At 37.5% G+C, this 21614-nt stretch overlaps 1 protein-coding gene across 2 annotated transcripts in view; it reads right to left on the minus strand.

Annotated features, from left to right (window-relative positions):
• Positions 1-14198, minus strand: part of LOC126292135 (nuclear RNA export factor 1-like) — a 137616-nt gene extending 123418 nt beyond the window's left edge. Inside the window, exons 1-2 of one of the 2 annotated variants that reach the window (XM_049985973.1) lie at positions 13695-14193; positions 13331-13611 (exon numbers count right to left, since the gene is read on the minus strand). In XM_049985973.1, coding sequence (XP_049841930.1) covers positions 13331-13611; positions 13695-13744 — 331 coding nt within the window. In that variant the 5' untranslated portion in view covers positions 13745-14193. Of the gene's footprint in view, positions 1-13330; positions 13612-13694 lie in introns of both variants that reach the window. The other variant, XM_049985972.1, reaches the window with a different exon arrangement.
• Between the last annotated feature and the right edge of the window lie 7416 nt (positions 14199-21614).

Below are 21614 nucleotides of genomic sequence, written 5' to 3' on the forward strand. Positions count from 1 at the left end.
CATTCCACAGTGACTATATCAACTATTTGTCGGGAGAAATGTGTCTGCTGCCAGGGTGACTATGCTGAGAAATAAATATGCAGATGTGAAGGATAAATACGTACAATGTTAACGAATTTGTTCTATTTGAAAAGCTTTCACGTAAAACAATTCGAAGGCACTACTTTTCGGCATGCCCTCGTAGTTGAAAGAAAATGTTGTGTAGACCTCAACAATAGGGCACAGCCCTGGCCTCAACACATCAGAAACATAATGCCTGCTGTGTAAATTACTGACTAAGAACCAGAGGTGATCACGTCACGTGCCTAATGGCACCGCACGTTGTCATGATACGTGCTGAGCTCAAATGACGGAAAAGAACACAGCCTGTAAATGTCCATTCTTCTCAGAGAATATGAAGAATGGATGATTATTGGTCCTAGTTGTACCTGGAAAATGACGTACAGAAGGTCGAGATGCTCCATTCATTCTTGTACTAATCTGACTAATCCTACAGCACTATCAAGTCAAAATGATTCTTTGATTAATAAATTACTGAACTGAATTATGATTCCATGTTATATATTCTAATTTTAGAAATGGTACCACTGGACTAGCTCAGCTAATGTTCAAAATTTATGTGCATATTTGACAGAAGGCCAATGGAAGACGTAGGAATTTCTATCGCAGCTAATGAAACACCAGCAAATCTTGTAAGGTGGGAAAATGGTCTGCAAGCATGGCGCAGTCTGGCAAAAGTTGTGATTAAACTGTCATGTGGAGCTCTGTAAGAAACTGATTCCTGTTATGGTTCAGCTTCTGATCAAGTAGTGTAGATAGAAGCACGAGAAAATTTTAACAGCAATTTCATTTCTCCTATAGTTTTTGATTTTGAAATTCAAACCATCAGTAAATGTGATTTAAAAGGCTACATTCAATGCAACTTCCCATCAGGCACAGAACTTAGTAAAGCTATGTAATTAAGACCCACCTGCGTGCGCGCATCTGCATGCATCAAAATACTTGTTAGAACTTGTCCATCACCTATTATAGATTTTCTGACTTTTTCCCACAGTTTTTGATTTTATAATAAAAAGTCTATTACAATTGGCAAAGTGCATTGAACACGGCACACGTTAAACATGGCAGGCTCTGCAACAGATCATGTTGATACAATGTTTGTTTCGTATTCACATTCATTGGATTCATCTACTCAGAACCAGATCGTCATCATCTCATGTAACCTAGACCTTGGGTTAGACTACAGATCAGTTTATAGCTACAGCCACAATTTGGAGAGGAGGTGGTCCGAGAGGGTAGGATGCCCACGACCACCTTTCAGCTCAAAGCTTAATAGGCAGTCAAACGGCCTGTGGTAATGGCTTTGACATTGTCATCAATGAGTTGTTAATTCATCAATGAAATTTAACTAGAAGTCTGAGCTGTCAGGGTGGGTCCTAGCTGTGTAACTCAGTTTTTGGAACATTTGGCTGGCAAAGGAAAAGGTTCCAGGTTTGGAATCCAGTTCAGCACACAGTTTTAATTTGCTAGGAAGTTTCAAATCAACATGCAGGCTGCTGCAGAGTGAAAATTCATTCTGGAAAAATCCCCAACTCTGTGGCTGAATACTATGGCACTTCAAATATGGCCAACTTTTTTTACCACCTTTAGGACTTGGCAATTAGGGATGATACTGTGCTCTTTCATGGTTCTTCTGAATTGTGTGTAGTGGATTCTGTTGCACAGAACTCACATCAGTTTACTGCATTTGAAAAAGGGGAATTTTTCTACAAAATACTGCAAAGAAACAGACTTGTATTGGAGACTACCTTTTTTTTAATACTGAAATGACAATAAAAATGCCTCTGAGCACTATGGGACTCAACTGCTGTGGTCATTAGTCCCCTAGAACTTAGAACTACTTAAACCTAACTAACCTAAGGACATCACACACATCCATGCCCGAGGCAGGATTCGAACCTGCTACCGTAGCAGTCGCACGGTTCCGGACTGCGCGCCTAGAACCGCGAGACCACCACGGCCGGCGAAATGTTGTTTTTGAAATGACAAATATTTTTTTCATCTTGTTTTTATAATTAGAAATTTTTGGTACAAAAATGAAAACTATTTGAAAATGTGGGTTTTGACTGAAAATTACTTAGTTACTTTTGTCTTAGTATGAAAAATTTTGGAGCATTTTGGAAAACAAATTTCCTACTTCAAATTTGTTACAATAGTGCTCAATATCTTTTCTTACCACTCACCTAGAACTTGTCTAGCTTCATTCTGCAAAAGCCTTATATCTCCTCTGATGAAATTTTGACGTTGCTGTAGCTGAAATCAATTTAGGAAGACTGTCGTCTACAAAGCCTATTTATAAGTGAACAATTTTGAGTGGAAGTTCATTCAGTTAGGTGTCCTTTGTTTATCAAAGTCGCTGCCAATTCAGTAAGTAATCACCAAGGTGTGGTAGAAGGCCTTGCCTTTTTACGTAAAATATACGAATTTTACATCAATATTATGAAAAAGATAGACTGCTACTCAACACGTATCAGAGGTGCCGAGTCAGAGATAGGCACAACAAAAAGACTGTCAAACAAATAAGCTTTCAGTCAAAAAGATCTTCATCAGAAATAGATAACAAACAAACACACACTCACGCAAACAAAACTCAAACTCACATGACCACAGCTTCTGGCTGTCGAGGCCAGACTGTGAGCAACAGCGCATGAAACCTCAATCTTTACGTGGCAGACGATCTCTAACAGCTGTCAGATTTATCCACCTACAAACCCTGCCAGTGACCCCATTCCAGAAATACAGCGGGATCTCCAGTCTCTCCTCACATCCTTAGGCCTAACCCATAACCTCTGGCTGAAGTCCATCTCTCCATCGCTACATTATACATGCTTCCTTAAGTCCATAAACCAAACAACCCAGGATGCCCCATTATAGCCAGGTACTGTGCCCTCACTAAGAGAATCTGTGCTCTCATAGATGAACAGCTTCAGCCTATTACCCGCAGTCGAATCTCCTGTATAAAAGATACCAACCTTTTCTTTCGCTGACACTCTACAATTCCTGTTCTTTTATCACATGGTGCCCTGCTCATCACTATTGATACTACCTCCCATTACACTAACATCTCTAATGTCCTAGGCCTTGCTGCTACCTTTCCCAATGGTCGACAGATTTCGAACCAACAACCTACTTCCTAGTCACCATGACCTCCCATATCCTCAACCACAATTACTTCTCCTTCGAAGGCATCACCTGCATGCAAATCTGGGATATGGCAAGATATGGCACTGGGCACCCATGTGGCACAATCCTCTACTAATCTATTCATGAGCCATCTAGAGGAACCCTTCCTGACCACTCAGAATCCCAAATCCCTCACCATATTCACTGATGACACCTTTGTGATCTGCATCAAGAGTAAAGACACCCTTTCCACATTCCTCCAGCAACTCAACATGTTCTCCCCCAATTGCTTCACCTGGTCCTCCTCCAACCCAACAAGCCATCTTCCTTGACACTGACCTCCACCTCAAAGATGGCTACATCAGTACCTCCATCCATATCAAACCTACCAACCACCAGCAATATCTCCGCTTGGACAGCTGCCACCAGTTCCATAACAAAAAGTCTCTTTCATACAACCTAGCCACCTGTGGCTGCCACATCTGTAGCAATGAGCAGTCCCTCTCTAAATATACCAAGGGTTTCACTAGGGCCTTCACAGACTGTAATTAACCTCTTAACATTGTACAGAAACAGATCTCCCTTGTCTTACCTCTCCAGTCATTTCCCAAAGTCCCGCCACAGAGGAGCATTCGCCTTGTGTCTCAGTACCACCCAGGACTTGAGCAACAACCACATTCTCCACCAGGGTTTCAACTACTTCTTTTCATGCCCTGAAATGAGGAATGTCCTACTCACTATCCTTCCCATCACTGTCACAGTGGTATTTTGCCGCCCACCGAACATACATCACATTTTTTGTTGTGCCTATCTGCGACTCAACATCTCCACTATGTGGTGGGTTGCAATCTATCTATTTCATAATATTGTCTCCATTCCACCCTGGATTTTCCATATTTTGAATTACTAATATCATCGTGAAACTGTGGAGAGAAAGAAAAAAAAACTTCCTTTCATCACTTTAATTTGCCTCCTCTCCAAAGGGCAGTAGCGTATCAGCTGATCTCCATGACCCACAGAAGCCTTGTTTTTATTATAATCCAATATAAATGCAGGTTTTATCTTCCCCATCACTCCTAATTTTGTTCTGACATTGACATTGGATGCAGCCATTTCGTGTTTTGTCACTGAAAGAAACACATTCCTAATGACTTTCCATTTCACAAACAGCAAATGGTCTCACCTGTGACAGTTCACTCTCTTTCAGCTTCTGCACAATTAAATCTTTTCTATTTTTCACTACTGTACTGTCAGGCCATCTTAAAAATAAATACAGTGCATGTTGCAGACAGCAATCAATGCCCTTTGCACTGGGTGTGGGCTTGTGAGGTATGTCTAACAGCAACACGGGAAACTTAAATGCTGCAAACCAAGTAACACACAATGTTGTCTGTACTCCTCTCCCGCCGATACAAGTGACAGGTGCTGCAAGTGTGTGTTTTCGTGGAAATACAAGCATTATAAAGTACCTTTACACAGAGGATAGACATGTCAAATTTTGGAATATATTTACAAAGCTGAGAAACGATTGGCGTAGGTCCTACAACGCTCATCTTTTTGGAGCATAATTTTTGCAACGTAGAAGCTACCTACGTTGCTAGTCTCCAAAAAGTTAAAATTTCTTTGCAATATTTTTGCTTCCTTCACTTGAGTGGCTCCTATTAACAAAGAGTTAAAATTTATGGGCCAGAAATTTGTATGCCATCCTTTGGCTGTTTAACAAGCCTGCACATCAAATTTGGGTTTAATCAAAATGGATGTTGTTAATGGATGGAGATTTAATTTTTGCTTCACATTTGTTATTAGTTATGGATACAGTAAGGTCAATTTGAAGGTAACAGCAATCCAAAGTATGACAATATGTAAAAAGCATAACAGTCTATGATCGCAACTATTTGTTTTATTCAATTGATGATCAGTTTCAATAGTAATGACAACTTCAGTTTGATCTAAAAAAGGAAGGACTGTGCATACCCCACAAGTAATACCATTATAATAAGTTATTAAACCTATAAATAGTAATGTGATTAATTGTCTGAGGAGGCACTAACAAACATACCTGTGCCTTTGAAGTTTGTTAGAGGCAAATAAAATATATAGCCTTGATTGGCATCATTATATGGTGTAAAAACATGATAAAATTATAACAAATACGCATGGCCTGTAAAATACGGCCGATATTAGCGCATAGAGCTTACAGCTGCAGTACAAACAACTGATGGAGCTTGGCCACAAGGAGCCACACGTTACAAAGTTAGGGATAAGATCTTTAACATTCAACAGGAAATAAAATAGGATAAATTAAAATGCAATAGAAAGGAGATAGAACTTAAGCACGGGTCCACAGTAAAGTGTTGGCAAAAATTATAAATGTTAGCTCTCAAATAGACGCCTGTACCGAACACAGTACACAATGTTAAGAAATACTTGCAATCATAGACTGCTTCGGTTTTTACACATTGAATTCAGTAATAGGTCATTTCAAACAGCATTGTAGGAAGTGTGGTATGTGTATGAAATTCATGTATACAATTGTGTCTTAATTATAAATGAAAATTTATGTTAATAGATTTTTTTTATGAATCTGTGAACTGTGTTACTACTTGCAGTAAATAAATATTTATTAAGATTGGTAGGTATCATGGAGTCTGTTCCACTTGTTTCAGTAAAGTCTGGTTTTCAATGACGGATCAGCCAGTTTCAACTTTTCAGTATTGTGGACCTTGTTTTAGCTGCTTTTGTTAAGTGAGGTTCTTGGTAACAGTATTGGTTAAAAACAGTCTTGCCTGCAATTTTTATTTTTTTATTTTTCAACTAAGTGTTTCACCTTATTTAGGCAGCTTCAAGTTGATCTTAATTTTGTATTTCTTAGAATGATCTTTTAGACAGTGTAGCCAAAGGGCATCGTCGAATACATAAGGTCAAAATCGCCTTCGTTAAACTCAGTAAAAACTTCCTAGATGGACATGGGTGACTCCAAGAGCTGCATAACATGTTCCTGTTCACAGGAGTGAGTAATAGAATTTTCTATTACTCCCTCCTGTGAACCAGAACGCGTTATGCAGGACTTGGAGTTGCTCACATCCATCTAGGAAGTTTTTACCGAGTTTAACGAAGGCGATGTTGACCTGAAGAATTTTTTGGTAACAGCTAGTGCAGCGAGGTTTTTCTTTTTCAGTCAAGTGAACTTTGCAATGCCAGCTTTGTGGTTTAATGTATGTCTGTGATTCCAATATTGTGGATTCAGTGTAAAGTTGGGTCATTGGATTTTTGCATAAGGTTTTGCTTGCATCTTTATTTATTAAGCAGCTTTTGGTGTACATCTATGGAGCATGTTCAAGTACATATTTACGCAGAAATACATTATTTTTACTGATTCTATCTGCAGATTTGCTTAGGTGGCTAACAGATTTTAACCATAATACTTCTGCAAATTTCCATAATAGTTACATAATTTTAGGTACAGTACATCAAACAGGTTTTATGAGATGTCATTCTGTGTACATAAATGCAACAAAATTTCAATGCAATAATTCTCTACCATAGTTACATCATTTTATATATTGGCATAAAACAGTCATATAGGGCAGATATATTATAGCTCCAGTTATGTTTATATTAACAAAAAATTTAAAAGCAATAATACTATACCATAGTTACAACATTTAGATATAATAATGCTGTTAAGAATTTACCTCATTTTCCTTTTTCTCTCTTCCTGTGTATGTTAGTTTCATCTGAAAGAAATTCTCTGATTGAATACAATGTGGTCTCTAACAATAGTTGTTTGATCAAATGTTTAACTTTAATTTTCAATTTGGCATTAGTGATGAGGGGTGGTAAACAATTGTACAACTTCATTGTCACGTAATCAATGCTCCTCTCATGTTAAAATGTGTTATGCTGCAAAATTCTTAATTTTGTGTAGTTTCTATTGTAGTGGTGGCCCATATCTTCATTATTGTTTTAACTTATCTTTATGACCCCCAAGTAAGGAGCAGAATTCTGTATATGTACAAACTGTAGAAAGTTGGACTCATATTTTTTGAATTCAGGTTTGCTACTGTCTATCATTCTTGTGTTTTCTATTATTCTCTTTTGTAATTTCAATATCTTAATTGCATCAGTAAAGTGGCTCCAGATCTCTATCTCATAGCTCATTACAGCACCAAAGAAGCATGAAAAATACACCCTGCACAGATCATCTCTTGTTATTAGTGACAATCAGTCTGAGAGATAAAACAGCACTGCTAAGTTTGTTGTTTATGTTGGCAATATGATCTTTCCATCCTAAACTACGATTTATAGCAACCCCTAAAAATTTTGTACCTTCAACTACTCTTACATCTAGCTCTTGCAATTTGGTCAGTTAATTTGTTTTTATTCTGTTGTTTCTAAACAGCATTGCATTAGTTTTTCTCATAATTGAGAATTAGCCTATTCACGTCAAGCCAAGGAGTTCAGTTGTTTGATTGCTTAAAAACCATAAGTCACCACCGAGGAGGAGAAGGGACATCAAAAGAGAGCGACAAATTTCTGACAGAGGAAATGAATTATTCCACTTAGATACATTATTCAAGCACTTTGTAGTGATGCATTGTCATATAGCATGGGACTTCAGACAAGAAAGGTCTAAATTATAAAGAATGTAGCAACCAGTTGCGGAATCATAATTTATCTATCTTGTTGCAAATCAATTTTGAACGATATCAATCATCATCGGTGCATTTTTCTAACCGATACATGCCATAAATAGAAGTATTGTCCTTGGCAGATTTCTATCATGATCATGATGACTGATATCAGTCAAAATCAATTTGCAACAAGATAAATAAATTATGCTTCCATGACTGGGTGCTACATTCTTTATTATTTTATATTCCATGGTCGCTGCACAGAAAGGGAACCTCATGGAGCCCAACATTCAAATGGCTGAATTGTGCAATATAAACCCCGACTTCCTAATGGAAATAAAAATTAGGACAGCTTAATGCCATGAGAAGCCCAGTGTATTGCACAAGGATAGAAGAGTGGCAGAAACCTGTTTCAGTAACTTCTCCAGTTTTTTCACTTCTATTGGGAGATTGTTGACTTTAACATGAATTCTATTTACGAAGTAAGGTATGGGGAAAGTAATATACTCTTCTTTTGTATGCCTACTTCTTATCAGATGTCTTAAGGCTGTGGAACAAGTTTTTGGCTTGACGGAATCCAAACTGATCTTCCCAGAGGTCGGCTTCTACCAGTTTTTCCATTTGCCTGTAAAGAATTCACGTTAGTATTTTGCTGCTGTGACTTATTAAACTGATAGTTCGGTAATTTTCACATCTGTCAACACCGGCTTTCTTTGGGATTGGAATTATTATATTCTTCTTAAAGTCTTAGGTTATTTCGCCTGTTTCATACATTTTGCTCACCAGATGGTAGAGTTTTATCAGGACTGGCTCTCCCAAGGCTGTCAGTTGTTCTAATGCAATTGCTCCTTTGTGCTCTCCCTGAAACACTGTACAACCTCTGGTTTAGTCAGTTTATCCAGGCCCCATCTCCTTAAATTCCCACCTTTTTGCAGTTTCTTCAGTTTTAATCTACAGTTCATAACCAATAGATTGTGGTCAGAGTCCACATCTGCCCCTGGAATGTCCTACAATTTAAAACCTTGTTCCTAAACCTCTGCCTTACCATTATATAATCTATCTGAAGCCTGTCAATATCTCCAGGATTCTTCCATGTATACAACCTTCTTTTATGATTCTTGATCCAAGTGTTAGCTATGATTAAGTTATGCTCTGTGCAAAATTCTACCAGACGGCTTCCTCTTTCATTTCTTCTCCCCAATCCATATTCACCTACTACGTTTCCTTCTCCCCGTTTTCCTACTATCGAACTCCAACCACCCATGACTATTAAATTTTTGTCTCCCTTCACTACCTGAATAATTTCTTTTATCTCATCATACACTTCTTCAATTTCTTCATCATCTGCAGAGCTAATTGGCATATAAACTTTTACTACTGTAGTAGGCGTGGGCTTCATGTCTATCTTGGCCACAATAATGTGTTCACTAAGCTGTTTGTAGTAGCTTACCTGCACTCCTATTTTTTTATTCATTATTAAACCTACTCCTGCATTAACTCTATTTGATTTTCTATTTGTAACCCTGTATTCACCTGACCCCCCCCCCCCCCAATCAACCTTGCCGTTGGTGGGGAGCCTTCAGGCCTTAGCGATACAGATAGCCGTACCGTAGGTGCAACCACAATGGAGGGGTATCTGTTGAGAGGCCAGACAAACGTGTGGTTCCTGAAGAGGGGCAGCAGCCTTTTCAGTAGCTGCAGGGGCAACAGTCTGGATGATTGACTGATCTGGCCTTGTAACAATAACCAAAACAGCCTTGCTGTGCTGGTACTGCGAACGGGTGAAAGCAAGGGGAAACTACAGCCGTAATTTTTCCCGAGGGCATGCAGCTTTACTGTATGATTAAATGATGATGGCATCCTCTTGGGTAAAATATTCCGGAGGTAAAATAGTCCCCCATTCGGATCTCCGGGCGGGGACTACTCAAGAGGATGTCGTTATCAGGAGAAAGAAAACTGGCGTTCTACGGGTCGGAGCGTGAAATGTCAGATTCCTTAATCGGGCAGGTAGGTTAGAAAATTTAAAAAGGGAAATGGATAGATTAAAGTTAGATATAGTGGGAATTAGTGAAGTTCGGTGGCAGGAGGAACAAGACTTCTGGTCAGGTGACTACAGGGTTATAAACACAAAATCAAATAGGGGTAATGCAGGAGTAGGTTTAATAATGAATAGGAAAATAGGAATGCGGGTAAGCTGCTACAAACAACATAGTGAACGCATTATTGTGGCCAAGATAGATACGAAGCCCACACCTACTACAGTAGTACAAGTTTATATGCCAACTAGCTCTGCAGATGACGAAGAAATTGAAGAAATGTATGATCAAATAAAAGAAATTATTCAGATAGTGAAGGGTGACGAAAATTTAATAGTCATGGGTGACTGCAATTCGGTAGTAGGAAAAGGGAGAGAAGGAAACATAGTAGGTGAATATGGACTGGGGCAAAGAAATGAAAGAGGAAGCCGCATGGTAGATATTTGCACGGAGCACAACTTAATCATAGGTAACACTTGATTCAAGAATCATAAAAGAAGGCTGTATACATGGAAGAAGGCTGGAGATACTGACAGGTTTCAGATAGATTATATAATGGTAAGACAGAGATTTAGGAACCAGGTTTTAAATTGTAAGACATTTCCAGGGGCAGATGTGGACTCTGACTACAATCTGCAGATTAAAACTGAAGAAACTGCAAGAAGGTGGGAATTTAGGGAGATGGGACCTGGATAAACTAAAAGAACCAGAGGTTGTACGGAGTTTGAAGGAGAGCATAAGGGAACAATTGACAGGAATGCGGGAAAGAAATACAATAGAAGAAGAATGGGTAGCTTTGAGGGATGAAGCAGTGAAGGCAGCAGAGGATCAAATAGGTAAAAAGATGAGGGCTAGTAGAAATCCTTGGGTAACAGAAGAAATATTGAATTTAATTGATGAAAGGAGAAAATATAAAAATGCAGTAAATGAAGCAGGCAAAAAGGAATACAAACTTCTCAAAAATGACATCGACAGGAAGTGCAAAAGGGCTAAGCAGGGATGGCTAGAGGACAAATGTAAGGATGTAGAGGCTTATCTCACTAGGGGTAAGATAGATACTGCCTACAGGAAAATTAAAGAGACCTTTGGAGATAAGAGAACCACTTGTATGAACATCAAGAGCTCAGATAGAAACCCAGTTCTAAGCAAAGAAAGGTGGAAGGAGTATATAGAGGGTCTATACAAGGGCGATGTACTTGAGGACAATATTATGGAAATGGAAGAGGATGGATGAAGATGAAATGGGAGATACGATACTGTGTGAAGAGCTTGACAGAGCACTGAAAGATCTGAGTCGAAACAAGACCCCTGGAGTAGACAACATTCCATTGGAACTACTGACGGCCTTGGGAGAGCCAGTCCTGGCAAAACTCTACAATCTGGTGAGCAAGATGTATGAGACAGGCAAAATACCCTCAGACTTCAAGAAGAATATAATAATTCCAATCCCAAAGAAAGCAGGTGTTGACAGATGTGAAAATTAACCTATCCATTTCCCCTTTTAAACTTTCTAACCTACCTGCCAAAATTAGGGATCTGACATTCCACACTCCGATCTGTAGAATGCCAGTTTTCTTTCTCCTGATAACGACATCCTCTTGAGTAGTCCCTGCCCGGAGATCCGAATGGGAGACTATTTTAACTCCGGAATATTTTACCCAAGAGGACACCATCATCATTTAACCATACAGTAAAGCTGCATGCCCTCTAAAATCATATAGCATTGATCAGAGGGAATTTGGTAATGTTTATGACGCTAACAGCAGCAGCATGTGTTCCTCATGCTAGTATTGTACATCACACACAACAAACTAAATTTTAGAAAACTTTAATGCTTGGTGCTCCTCAGTTTGTAAATACAGGATGGCACATGAATAACATTGTCGCTCACTAACTGTCAATCTATTGTTTCGAAGTTGTTGCTTGCATTAACTTACTTGTGATTTTTTTAAATTACTGCTACACGTTTACCTGTTTGTTGTATCTCCTAATGGTGGACAACAACTTGTGTTAATTGGAGCATTCTGTATTTGGGACAGCTTTTCATGTGCCACCCTGTATGTGTTAAAGGACATCTTCTAAACACCATGAGCTAAACTTACAATGTTAAATAACATTCTCACATTCTGCTGTATAGCCCGTCAGTGGCAGCTAACACAGACGACAACCAGCAACAGTGTGTAAATTGTTATGACATATATGTAACAGCACAAACATAAATCTACTTACATTATCTATCTCTAAGTCAATAACAAACATGCCAGCTAAAACATATTTGTGATGTTTACTCGCCTAGAAAAGAGCACACAAGTTGTCATTTATATTGCCACTTTCAAATCTTAGGCTGATATCTATTGGTAACATTTGACATACTGTCAATTGTCACGTAATGTACACACAGAACTGACAGATTGGCCAAAGAGTCTACATTCTGTATGTTTTGTTACTTCTGGCACATTTATAGACAACTGTGCACACTTTCATACAGGTATAATACTAAGTCTGGAAAATTAGTAGATAGCCTACATGAAAGGTAGAAAATTGTAAAATATACACATATATATAGATGAAAATTGGTGTTAATTGTCATCAGTGACACACTGAGCAAGTTGGCCTTAATGCAAAATCTGTCTCTTTTGCATGATGAAGTTTGAAGTTGTCAGTTTGGGTTTAGTTCTAATGAAATTGCACCGAATTAGACAATTTTGAATGCAAGATAGAGAGACATGTCCTTACTCAGCTAAAACGTTGTTGAAGTTTTGTATAAACATCTCATTCCAGAATTCTGCTTCTTCAATACATATATCATCAGGACGCTTTGTCATGTGAGTATATATACGTAAATTTCCTATTGAATGTTTAGTAATTTACATTTACCTTTTACGAACATTAGTGACGTTTTTATTAACATCATTAGCAGAATCTTGCAGTCTTAAACCAGCTTTGGATGATGCAGGTTTGGCTTCAGTAACATGTTGTGACACGGGGGAGAGGGACTTCAAAATGTGATTCAGAACATTTCTACTCAGTAAGTGACTATGTTCCAAATACAAAAAACTGGAAATAGGCATACAGTGGAACACAATAAAAATTTGCATAGGTAGATGGGTCATAAATTTAAGATGTGTTGATATACATGGTGTAACAGAAATAAAAATTGCACAGGTAAACTGTACAGTACAACAAAATGCTTAATTATATAGGATACTATTGTGTTTTCAAATGATATACCTATTATAATTAAATAGGATTAGTGTACGTATTTATTATTTTGTAAAACTGACAACGCAAACATTTGCTTAGATCCGATCTATATATGTACATCCAACGCTGCTAAATAAATAAATACGTAAATCGACCTGAATCTATGTACATATCCATCGAAACCATTTTGTAACCTAATAAAAAAAAAAAGTCATTCAATTCGGAAATGGTCGAGCTAGGACGATAGCCCTTCTGCGTCAGTAATTAGCCTACCTGCTCTTGCAGATGTGCTAGTCACAGCAGTCGACGAATCTGAACTCGGCAGTGAAGACTGCAAGTTTGATGCGTGATCCGACGATGACGGCAGATGCTGAATATTCCAACCAGGGGGCTGCGTTTCCCTCTGCTTTAAATATATATTCGGATCAGGGCACTGCACATATTGCGCCACAGCTTCTGAACACTCTACATACTGTTCTACAGCTTCTGCATTATTTGACTGCGCTGTCACTTTCTGCACATACGTTTTTGGAAACTCCACATCCTTAACAGGGCTGCAAAACACAGGCAGAATATAAGCTTCCCAATAAGCGAAAAAGGATTACATTAATATGCATCGTGAACATGATAAACATACGTTAACCAAATATGGGGCTTAATTCCTTTCAGGGCCTGCTTTTCCTGCATACATTTAACACTGTCCTGAAGATATGTCTGTGGAAACGCCGTAGCAGGAATATAAGCTTTCCTATCATCAACGAAACAGAGTCGTACTAATACGTAATGTTAAGAAGTTATATATACGTTAAATTAGGTCGCGCAGATGTCTTGGTCCCCATTCTCATAGAAAATGCAGTTCAAATTTCAGACTTCAATACACTGTCATATTCATCGTACTTTCGTGTCACAACTGTATTCAAATCTAAGCCAGCTTCGGCGGGAGTTACAAAGATCACAAACGCACTACTTAGACAGCGCCTTGAAATCTTTCTTCAATCACCACGAAAAGTTAAAACAACAACAAAATATATATTCTCCACTCTTCATGCACTAAAAACTTAACTTCCCACTGCTGTGGCATTGTTTACAACACGGAAAAACTTCAAATATTGTGAAGTGTGAACAATTGCTATACGCTGACCGCTACGTTTAGTAAATACTATGGAGTTTGGGCATGCAGAGTGACCAACTAAAGTCATCTGGTAGGTAACGCGGCTGAATGGGGAACCACTCAGATGAGTTTGGAACGAGTTCCAGAAAATACGTAAAAAGAAATATTGCTTGAAAAGCACACAAGGAAGGTTAAGCAGAAATTGCAGTTATGTAAGTAAAATTAAAAAAAATCACGCTTAAAGTGGTGTTTCAATGACCTCAAGCACACATAATGTGATGGGTATGATCTAGCCACTCATTACTGCAGAACAAGTAAGGAGAAAGGTGGTGCTGTAATTTATATAGACAGTAAAATCATTTATAAATCTTTAGATCTAAGTAAGTATTGTGTAGATCAACATTTTGAAGTTTGCGGGACTGAAATTTCTGCAAAGGACATGTTACTTACTGTGCTTGCAATTTACAGAGCTCCAGCAGGGAAGTTTTGCATCTTTATGAATAAGTTAGAATCTCTTTTGACCAAATTGTTCTCTAAAACTAGAAATTTAATAATTGTAGGTGACTTTAATGTCAACTTCTTAACTGATAACAACCTCAAAACTGACCTGGACCACTTAATGAATTCTTACAACTTGGCTGCGATGGTTACCTGGCCCACTAGAGTTACAGAAAATTGCAAGAGCCTTCTAGATAATATTTTCATTGACAAGAATAGAGTCAACAGTGCTAGTGTGAGCAAAGTAATTTATGGCCTGTCTGACCATGATGGACAACTTCTGAAAGTAAATAACATCAGTTTGTGCAATAAAATCTCCCACACCTATAGGTCCTATAGATGTATAAACACTGAAACTGTGTCTGCCTTTAACGACTATTTGTCACAGATAGATTGGGAGCCAGTGTACAGCACATCAGATGTTAATGATAAATTTAACCTTTTTTTAAATGAATTTATATCTGTATTTGAAATGGCTTTCCCAAAAAAAAAACTGTCAGAAAGAACAATGAGGTTTCTTCCAGTAAACCATGGATTACTGGAGGTATAAAAATTTCTTGCAGGACTAAGAGGGAGTTACATGCCTCACTAAGAGTATCAAATGATCCCCTTGAAAGGTCTCATTATAAGTTATATTGTAAAATTTTAAAAAGGGTGATAAACAAATCCAAGAGCCTGTATATTAAGTCTGAAGTTGATAAATCTGAGAACAAAATAAAAGCAGTTTGGAATGTTATAAAGAGAGAGTGTGGCAAGAGTAACAAGAATGTTAATACCACAGAGATAAGCTATAAGGATGAGGTTATTCATAATCCTGTAACAGTTTCCAACATATTCAACAATCACTTCATAACTGCAGCAGAACAAGTAGGTTGTAACGGTTCCTTAAATGCTGCTACGCATTTATTACACAGAGCTAACCCTAACACGTATGACCCAATTTGTATTGCCCCAGTTACTATTACTGAAGTTAAAAATACCATCAAGGACTTAAAAAATAAAAATTCCACTGGTATTGACAACATTTCACCAAAAATACTGAAGCATTGTAGTGACCACATATGTCAAGTCCTGTGTCACATTTTTAATGAGTCTATCCAGCAAGGTGTTGTCCCAGAGAGATTAAAGCTTGCCGTTGTGAAACCACTTTTCAAGAAGGGTGACAAAACTAATTTATCGAACTACCGTCCAATATCACTACTAAGTAGTTTCTCAAAAGTATTAGAGAAACTAATGTATACAAGAATTGTAGAACATCTTAACAGCCACAACATACTCAACAGAAACCAGTTTGGTTTCCAAAAAGGTAGATCAACTGAGCAGGCTATTTTTTCTCTCACAAATGAAATTTTAGAGTCAATAAATAATAAAATGTCACCTATTGGAATTTTTTGTGACTTGTCTAAGGCCTTTGACTGTGTGGACCACAACATTCTCTTACATAAGGCTAATTTTTATGGCTTGCGAGGTAGCATTGGTAGATGGATAGAATCATATCTGCAAAACAGAAAACAGAAGGTGATAATTAATGGTGCCAATGATAGTCCCATTTCTTCTGATTGGGGCACATTAAAGCGTGGTGTGCCTCAGGGGTCCATCCTAGGACCTTTGCTTTTCCTTATCTTCATCAATGATCTCCCACTTTGCACAGACACCGAGTGTAAATTTACTCTTTTTGCCGATGACACCACTATTCTGCTTGAAAGTCGAACTAACAGTGACCTAGAAAATAAATGTAATGTTGTACTCATTGACATCCTACACTGGTTTAAGTGCAACGGACTAACTCTAAACATTCAGAAAACTCAGTATATGCAATTTCACACATCTCAACAAGAAAATGAAGTATGCCACTTAAACTGTGGTAACCAAAATATACTATACTGTGAATCATCTAAGTTCTTGGGCATTCTAATTGATGGCAAGCTGAACTGGTCTGAGCATATCTTAGACCTACATAGAAGGCTCAGTGTGGCAACTTATGCTCTGCGTGTAATCACCCCCATTGGTGATGAGGACGCTACTAAAGCTGCCTACTTTGGTTATTTTCATTCTATCATGTCGTATGGCATAATATTTTGGGGCAACAAGCCTTTAGCCAAAAAAATATTTACTGCACAGAAGAGAGCTGTTAGAATCATGAGTGGTGTTCATCCAAGATATTCTTGCAGAAGTCTGTTTCATAAGTTACAAATATTAACACTTACCTCTCAATTCATATTTTCTTTGATGATTTTTGTTTCTAACAACCTATCTCTTTTAAAACTAATAGTGAATGTCATGATCATAATACTAGGTCTAAAAATGATCTACACAGGGATCTGAAACATTTAAGTCTTGTTCAGAAAGGTGTTCATTATTCAGCCACAAAAATTTTCAACTCCCTTCCATCAGGTACTAAAGATCACATTAATGTCTTACCTACTTTTAAATGTAAATTGAGAGAATACCTAATGGTAAATTCCTTCTATTCTCTTGATGAGTATCTACAGATAAAGCAATGATTTTTTATACAGATAAAAATTTGTTTGCTATAGATCACATTAACTGTTTAATTTGGAAAATGTACTATATTTCCTTTTTAGGTATTGTTTTATATTACTTGAGCTATACCTTTGATTTGATTTTAACCTACAAACTTATTCATAATCTTATGGTACATTTTTGTCATTTTATATATGTGTATTATTTGTTTAATTTGGAAAATGTACTATATTTCCTTTTTAGGTATTGTTTTATATTACTTGAGCTATACCTTTGATTTGATTTTAACCTACAAACTTATTCATAATCTTATGGTACATTTTTGTCATTTTATATATGTGTATTATGTCTGTTGTATGTAATCATGACTCATTCCACATCCTTGTGATTTATCACAATACGGATTAATGGAATACGAATAAAATAAATAAATAAATAAATAATCAAACTTAGAGCGTGTGTGTGTGTGTGTGTGTGTGTGTGTGTGTGTGTGTGTGTGTGTTGAGAAACGTATGTATGCAGAGACGTATCCTGGTATACATTCTCCACGCCACTGGCACGGAGAAATAACATTTAAGTGTCGTGTAGATGCTCAGGAGAGTCTGCAGTTTTTCCAGATTTGGCGAATTCACGATCGCTAGGTTCTGAATTAACTGCTTCAGTCATTCCTATTTTGTTTCTCCTGTAGCAGTTTCTTGTACTCTTATCTTCCTATCACCTATGAATGAGTTTTCCTTCTACTACCCTATCACGCCAACATATACAGAAGACGCAGGAAAGATAAGTACGCCGAACACAGATACAAACTACTACAGACGCAAAATTAAATAAATTAGTTGTTGTTGTCGCGGTCTTCAGTCCAGAGACTGGTTTGATTTGGCTCTCCATGCTACTCTATCCTGTGCAAGCTTCTTCATTTCCAAGAAACTACTGCAACCTACATCATTCTGGGTCTGCGTGGTCTCCCTCTACGAATTTTCCCTCTACGCTGCCCTCCAATACTAAACTGGTGATCCCTTGATGCCACAGAACATGACCTACCAACCGATCCCCTCGTCTAGTCAAGTTGTGCCACAAATTCATCTTCTCCCCAAGTCTATTCAGTACCTCTTCATAGGTTATGTTATCTACCCTCCTAATCTTTAGTATTCTTCTGTAGCACCACATTGCGAACGCTTCTATTCTTTTCTTGTCTAAACTATTTATTGTCCATGTTTCATTCCATACATGGCTACATTCCATACAAATACTTTCAGAAACGACTTCCTGACACTTAAATCAATACTCAATGTTAACAAATTTCTCTTCTCCAGAAACGCTTTCCTTACCATTGCCAGTCTACATTTTATATCCTCTCTACTTCGACCATCATCAGTTATTTTGCTCCCCAAATAGCAAAACTCATCTACGAGTTTAAGTGTCTCATTTCCTAACCTAATTCCCTCACCATCGCCTGACTTAATTCGACTATGTTCCAGTATCCTCGTTTTGCTTTTGTTGATGTTCATCTTATATCCTGCTTTCAAGACACTGTTCAAACCGTTCAACTGCTCTTTCAAGTCCTTTGCTGTTTTTTTATTTCTGCTCCATGGATTTTAATTACTACTCAAAATTTTGCTTTTGTTTTCTTTACTGCTTGCTCATTATACAGGGTGATTCACGAAGATATGCAAATATTTTAATATGTTATTCTACAAGTAAAACTATAGATAAAAGTTCGTATAAACATAGGGCCTCAAATGTTTAGTTCCAGAGTTACGGCTAATAAAAGATTTTGCCTGAAATTTAGCAACATCACTAATATGAAGCCATCGCAAAACTGTACGAGCTTAAAGTAAAGCGCGATTTCCATTCATTTTGCTGTTATTGGTCTGGTGAAGCTAATAAAATAAGTCCTAGACATTTATCTGCAGTAGTTTTCCAGAATATGCCGAGAAGCAAAATTTTTATATCAGTAAATTTGTTTACTATCCATTAAGAATGTAGAAACGTTTATATAATTGTTGGCAACTGTTAGTGAGTTGTTTCAATCGTTTCCTAATCTTGAAACGAGTTGTATTGTTCAGTGAAAGAACGTAGTAACAGCAGTGTATTTAAGTGAAACCACATATTAACTGTTGTAGTTTGTAGATTATTTACATAATAGGGATGCATTTCAAATGTACGATGGAGGAATATGCCGGTATGGTGTTTATTTATGGCAAATGTGATGGTAATACTACAGCTGCAGTTAATGAATATAGTGTACATAAGGCTCAGTGGATGATGCGATAGCCCTTCTGCATAAAGCTAACAATGCCAGTGTTTGCCAGATGCAGATAACCCCTGTAACAATTAGTGAGATCAATAAGACAATCAGAGAGACGAAGTCAAAAAACTCTTGTGGGGTTCAAAATATTTAAACTAAGATACTTAAGCACTGTCATGGCTATATTAATGCAGTATTGTGTCATATTTTTAATGAATCCCTAAATAAGGTATTGTTCCACTTAGATTAAAATATGCATGTTTGAAATCACTTTTCCAGAAAGGTGAAAAAAATGATGTAAGAAACTACCACCCAATATCCGTGCTAACAAGTTTTTCAGAGGTCATTGAGAAACTGGTATACAGAGGAATTGTTAATTAGTTGAACAGCCATAACATTCTCAATCAATGTCAGTTTGGTTTCCGACGAGGCCTATTAATCGATGGTGCTATTTTCTCTTTCACTGATAAAATTCTCGAATCTCTTAACAGAAAATTAGCACCAATTAGAATCCTATGTGACCTATCCAAAGCTTTTTGCTAAATAAAGCAGACTACTATGGGTTAAGTGGAATAATGGGGCATGGATTAAATACCACCTTACATATAGGAAACAAAGGGTAATAATTACTGACAGTAATGGAATTTTATTGAAGTGGGGCACGGTCAACATGAGTGCCTCAAGACTCGGTACTGTGACCCTTACTGTTGCTTATACATATAAATGACTTCCCACACTGCACCACCTCAGAGAGCAAATTCAGCCTATTCGCTGACATTACTTCTAGTTGATAAAGCAACAGCGAACAACAAGGAAACATCTGCAAACAATGCATTTGTAAACATTCTGAAATCAGTTAACTGTAATGGAGTCTCTCTGAAAATCATAAAAATTCATTATGTACAGTTTCACATGGGACATAAAGAACCATATGATATAAATGTAGAATGTAATGGACAACAAATAAAGCGAGTCGACTCAACTAAGTTCCTGGCTGGGTACATAGACTGCAAACTAAATTGGTCCAACCATATTCTAGATCCACTAAAAAGGCTACATTCTGCAACATTTGCCTTATGCATAATTTCATCAACCACACATAAGGACGCCATAAGTGCTGCTTATTTGGGATATTTCCATGCACTTTTGTCTTACCGTCTCACCTTCTGGGGCAGTTAACCATCGGCAAAAAAAAGAATGTTTTTATTGCTCAGAAGAGAGCTAAACGTATCATGAATGGTGTACAACCAAGGCACTCATGCAGGAATCTGTTGAGGAAGCTACAGGTATTGTTAAGTGTTAATTATTTTCTGTGTCTTGTAATACGTTATGCGAGGAGTTTTTACATATGTTCCATGCCCCATGCAATAAATACGATACGAGGCAGTCAGCTACTCAAAACTGTATGCATATTCAAGAATATGCGAAAGATTTAATAGCGGAAGGCGAAGCCGTGAAACAGAGCTGGATTATGTCACCAATTCTTGCGATGTTACCGCCGAAACTTCACCACTTCCGTACTGAATGGGATAATGTAGCGGCAGCTGACAAAAATCTTGAAACATTATTTGAATGTTTGCGTATGGAGGAAGATAGGTTAAATAAGACAGAACAGTTAAGCACGTCCCACACTAATGATTTTGTCTTGAAACAAAGTAAACAATTTGTCAAAGCAGGTCAGCAGGAAACGTCTACAATTCAATGTTTCAAATGCGGCAAAAACGCTCATGTAAAGAAACACTGCACAAGTAAACTATGTGCCAAATATTTAGTATACTATAGAGAGAATTATTTATGTAACAACTTCAAACAAAAGGGTCATTTTGCAATGGAATGTCCAAGTCCAAAGTTAGACAGAAATAAGACAAGCGCTAAACTTGACGGTAAAGAATCAAAAGCTTATAAACATTAAGCACTGGTCACTGTTGGATTATCTGTTGCCAGTATAAATGAAATAAATTTGCAATCGAGTCGTGAGAACATTTGGTACTAAGAGTGTGGTGCCACGCCACATATTACATGTAGAAGGGACTGGTTAATAAATCAAGTAAAATAAAATCACTGTCCAAAAATTTTAATTGGTGATGCAACCGAATTAGTAGGAATTGGGGAGTGAGACGTCCAATTAAAGGCTTTCGATGGAGAACAGTGGTATGGTGTAGTTCTGGAGAATGTTCTATACGTACCGAACATAAACTTTAATTTTCTTTCTGTTA

Source organism: Schistocerca gregaria, chromosome 9 (assembly GCF_023897955.1).
Source record: "Schistocerca gregaria isolate iqSchGreg1 chromosome 9, iqSchGreg1.2, whole genome shotgun sequence".
In the NCBI taxonomy this organism is placed as follows: Eukaryota; Metazoa; Arthropoda; class Insecta; order Orthoptera; family Acrididae; genus Schistocerca; species Schistocerca gregaria.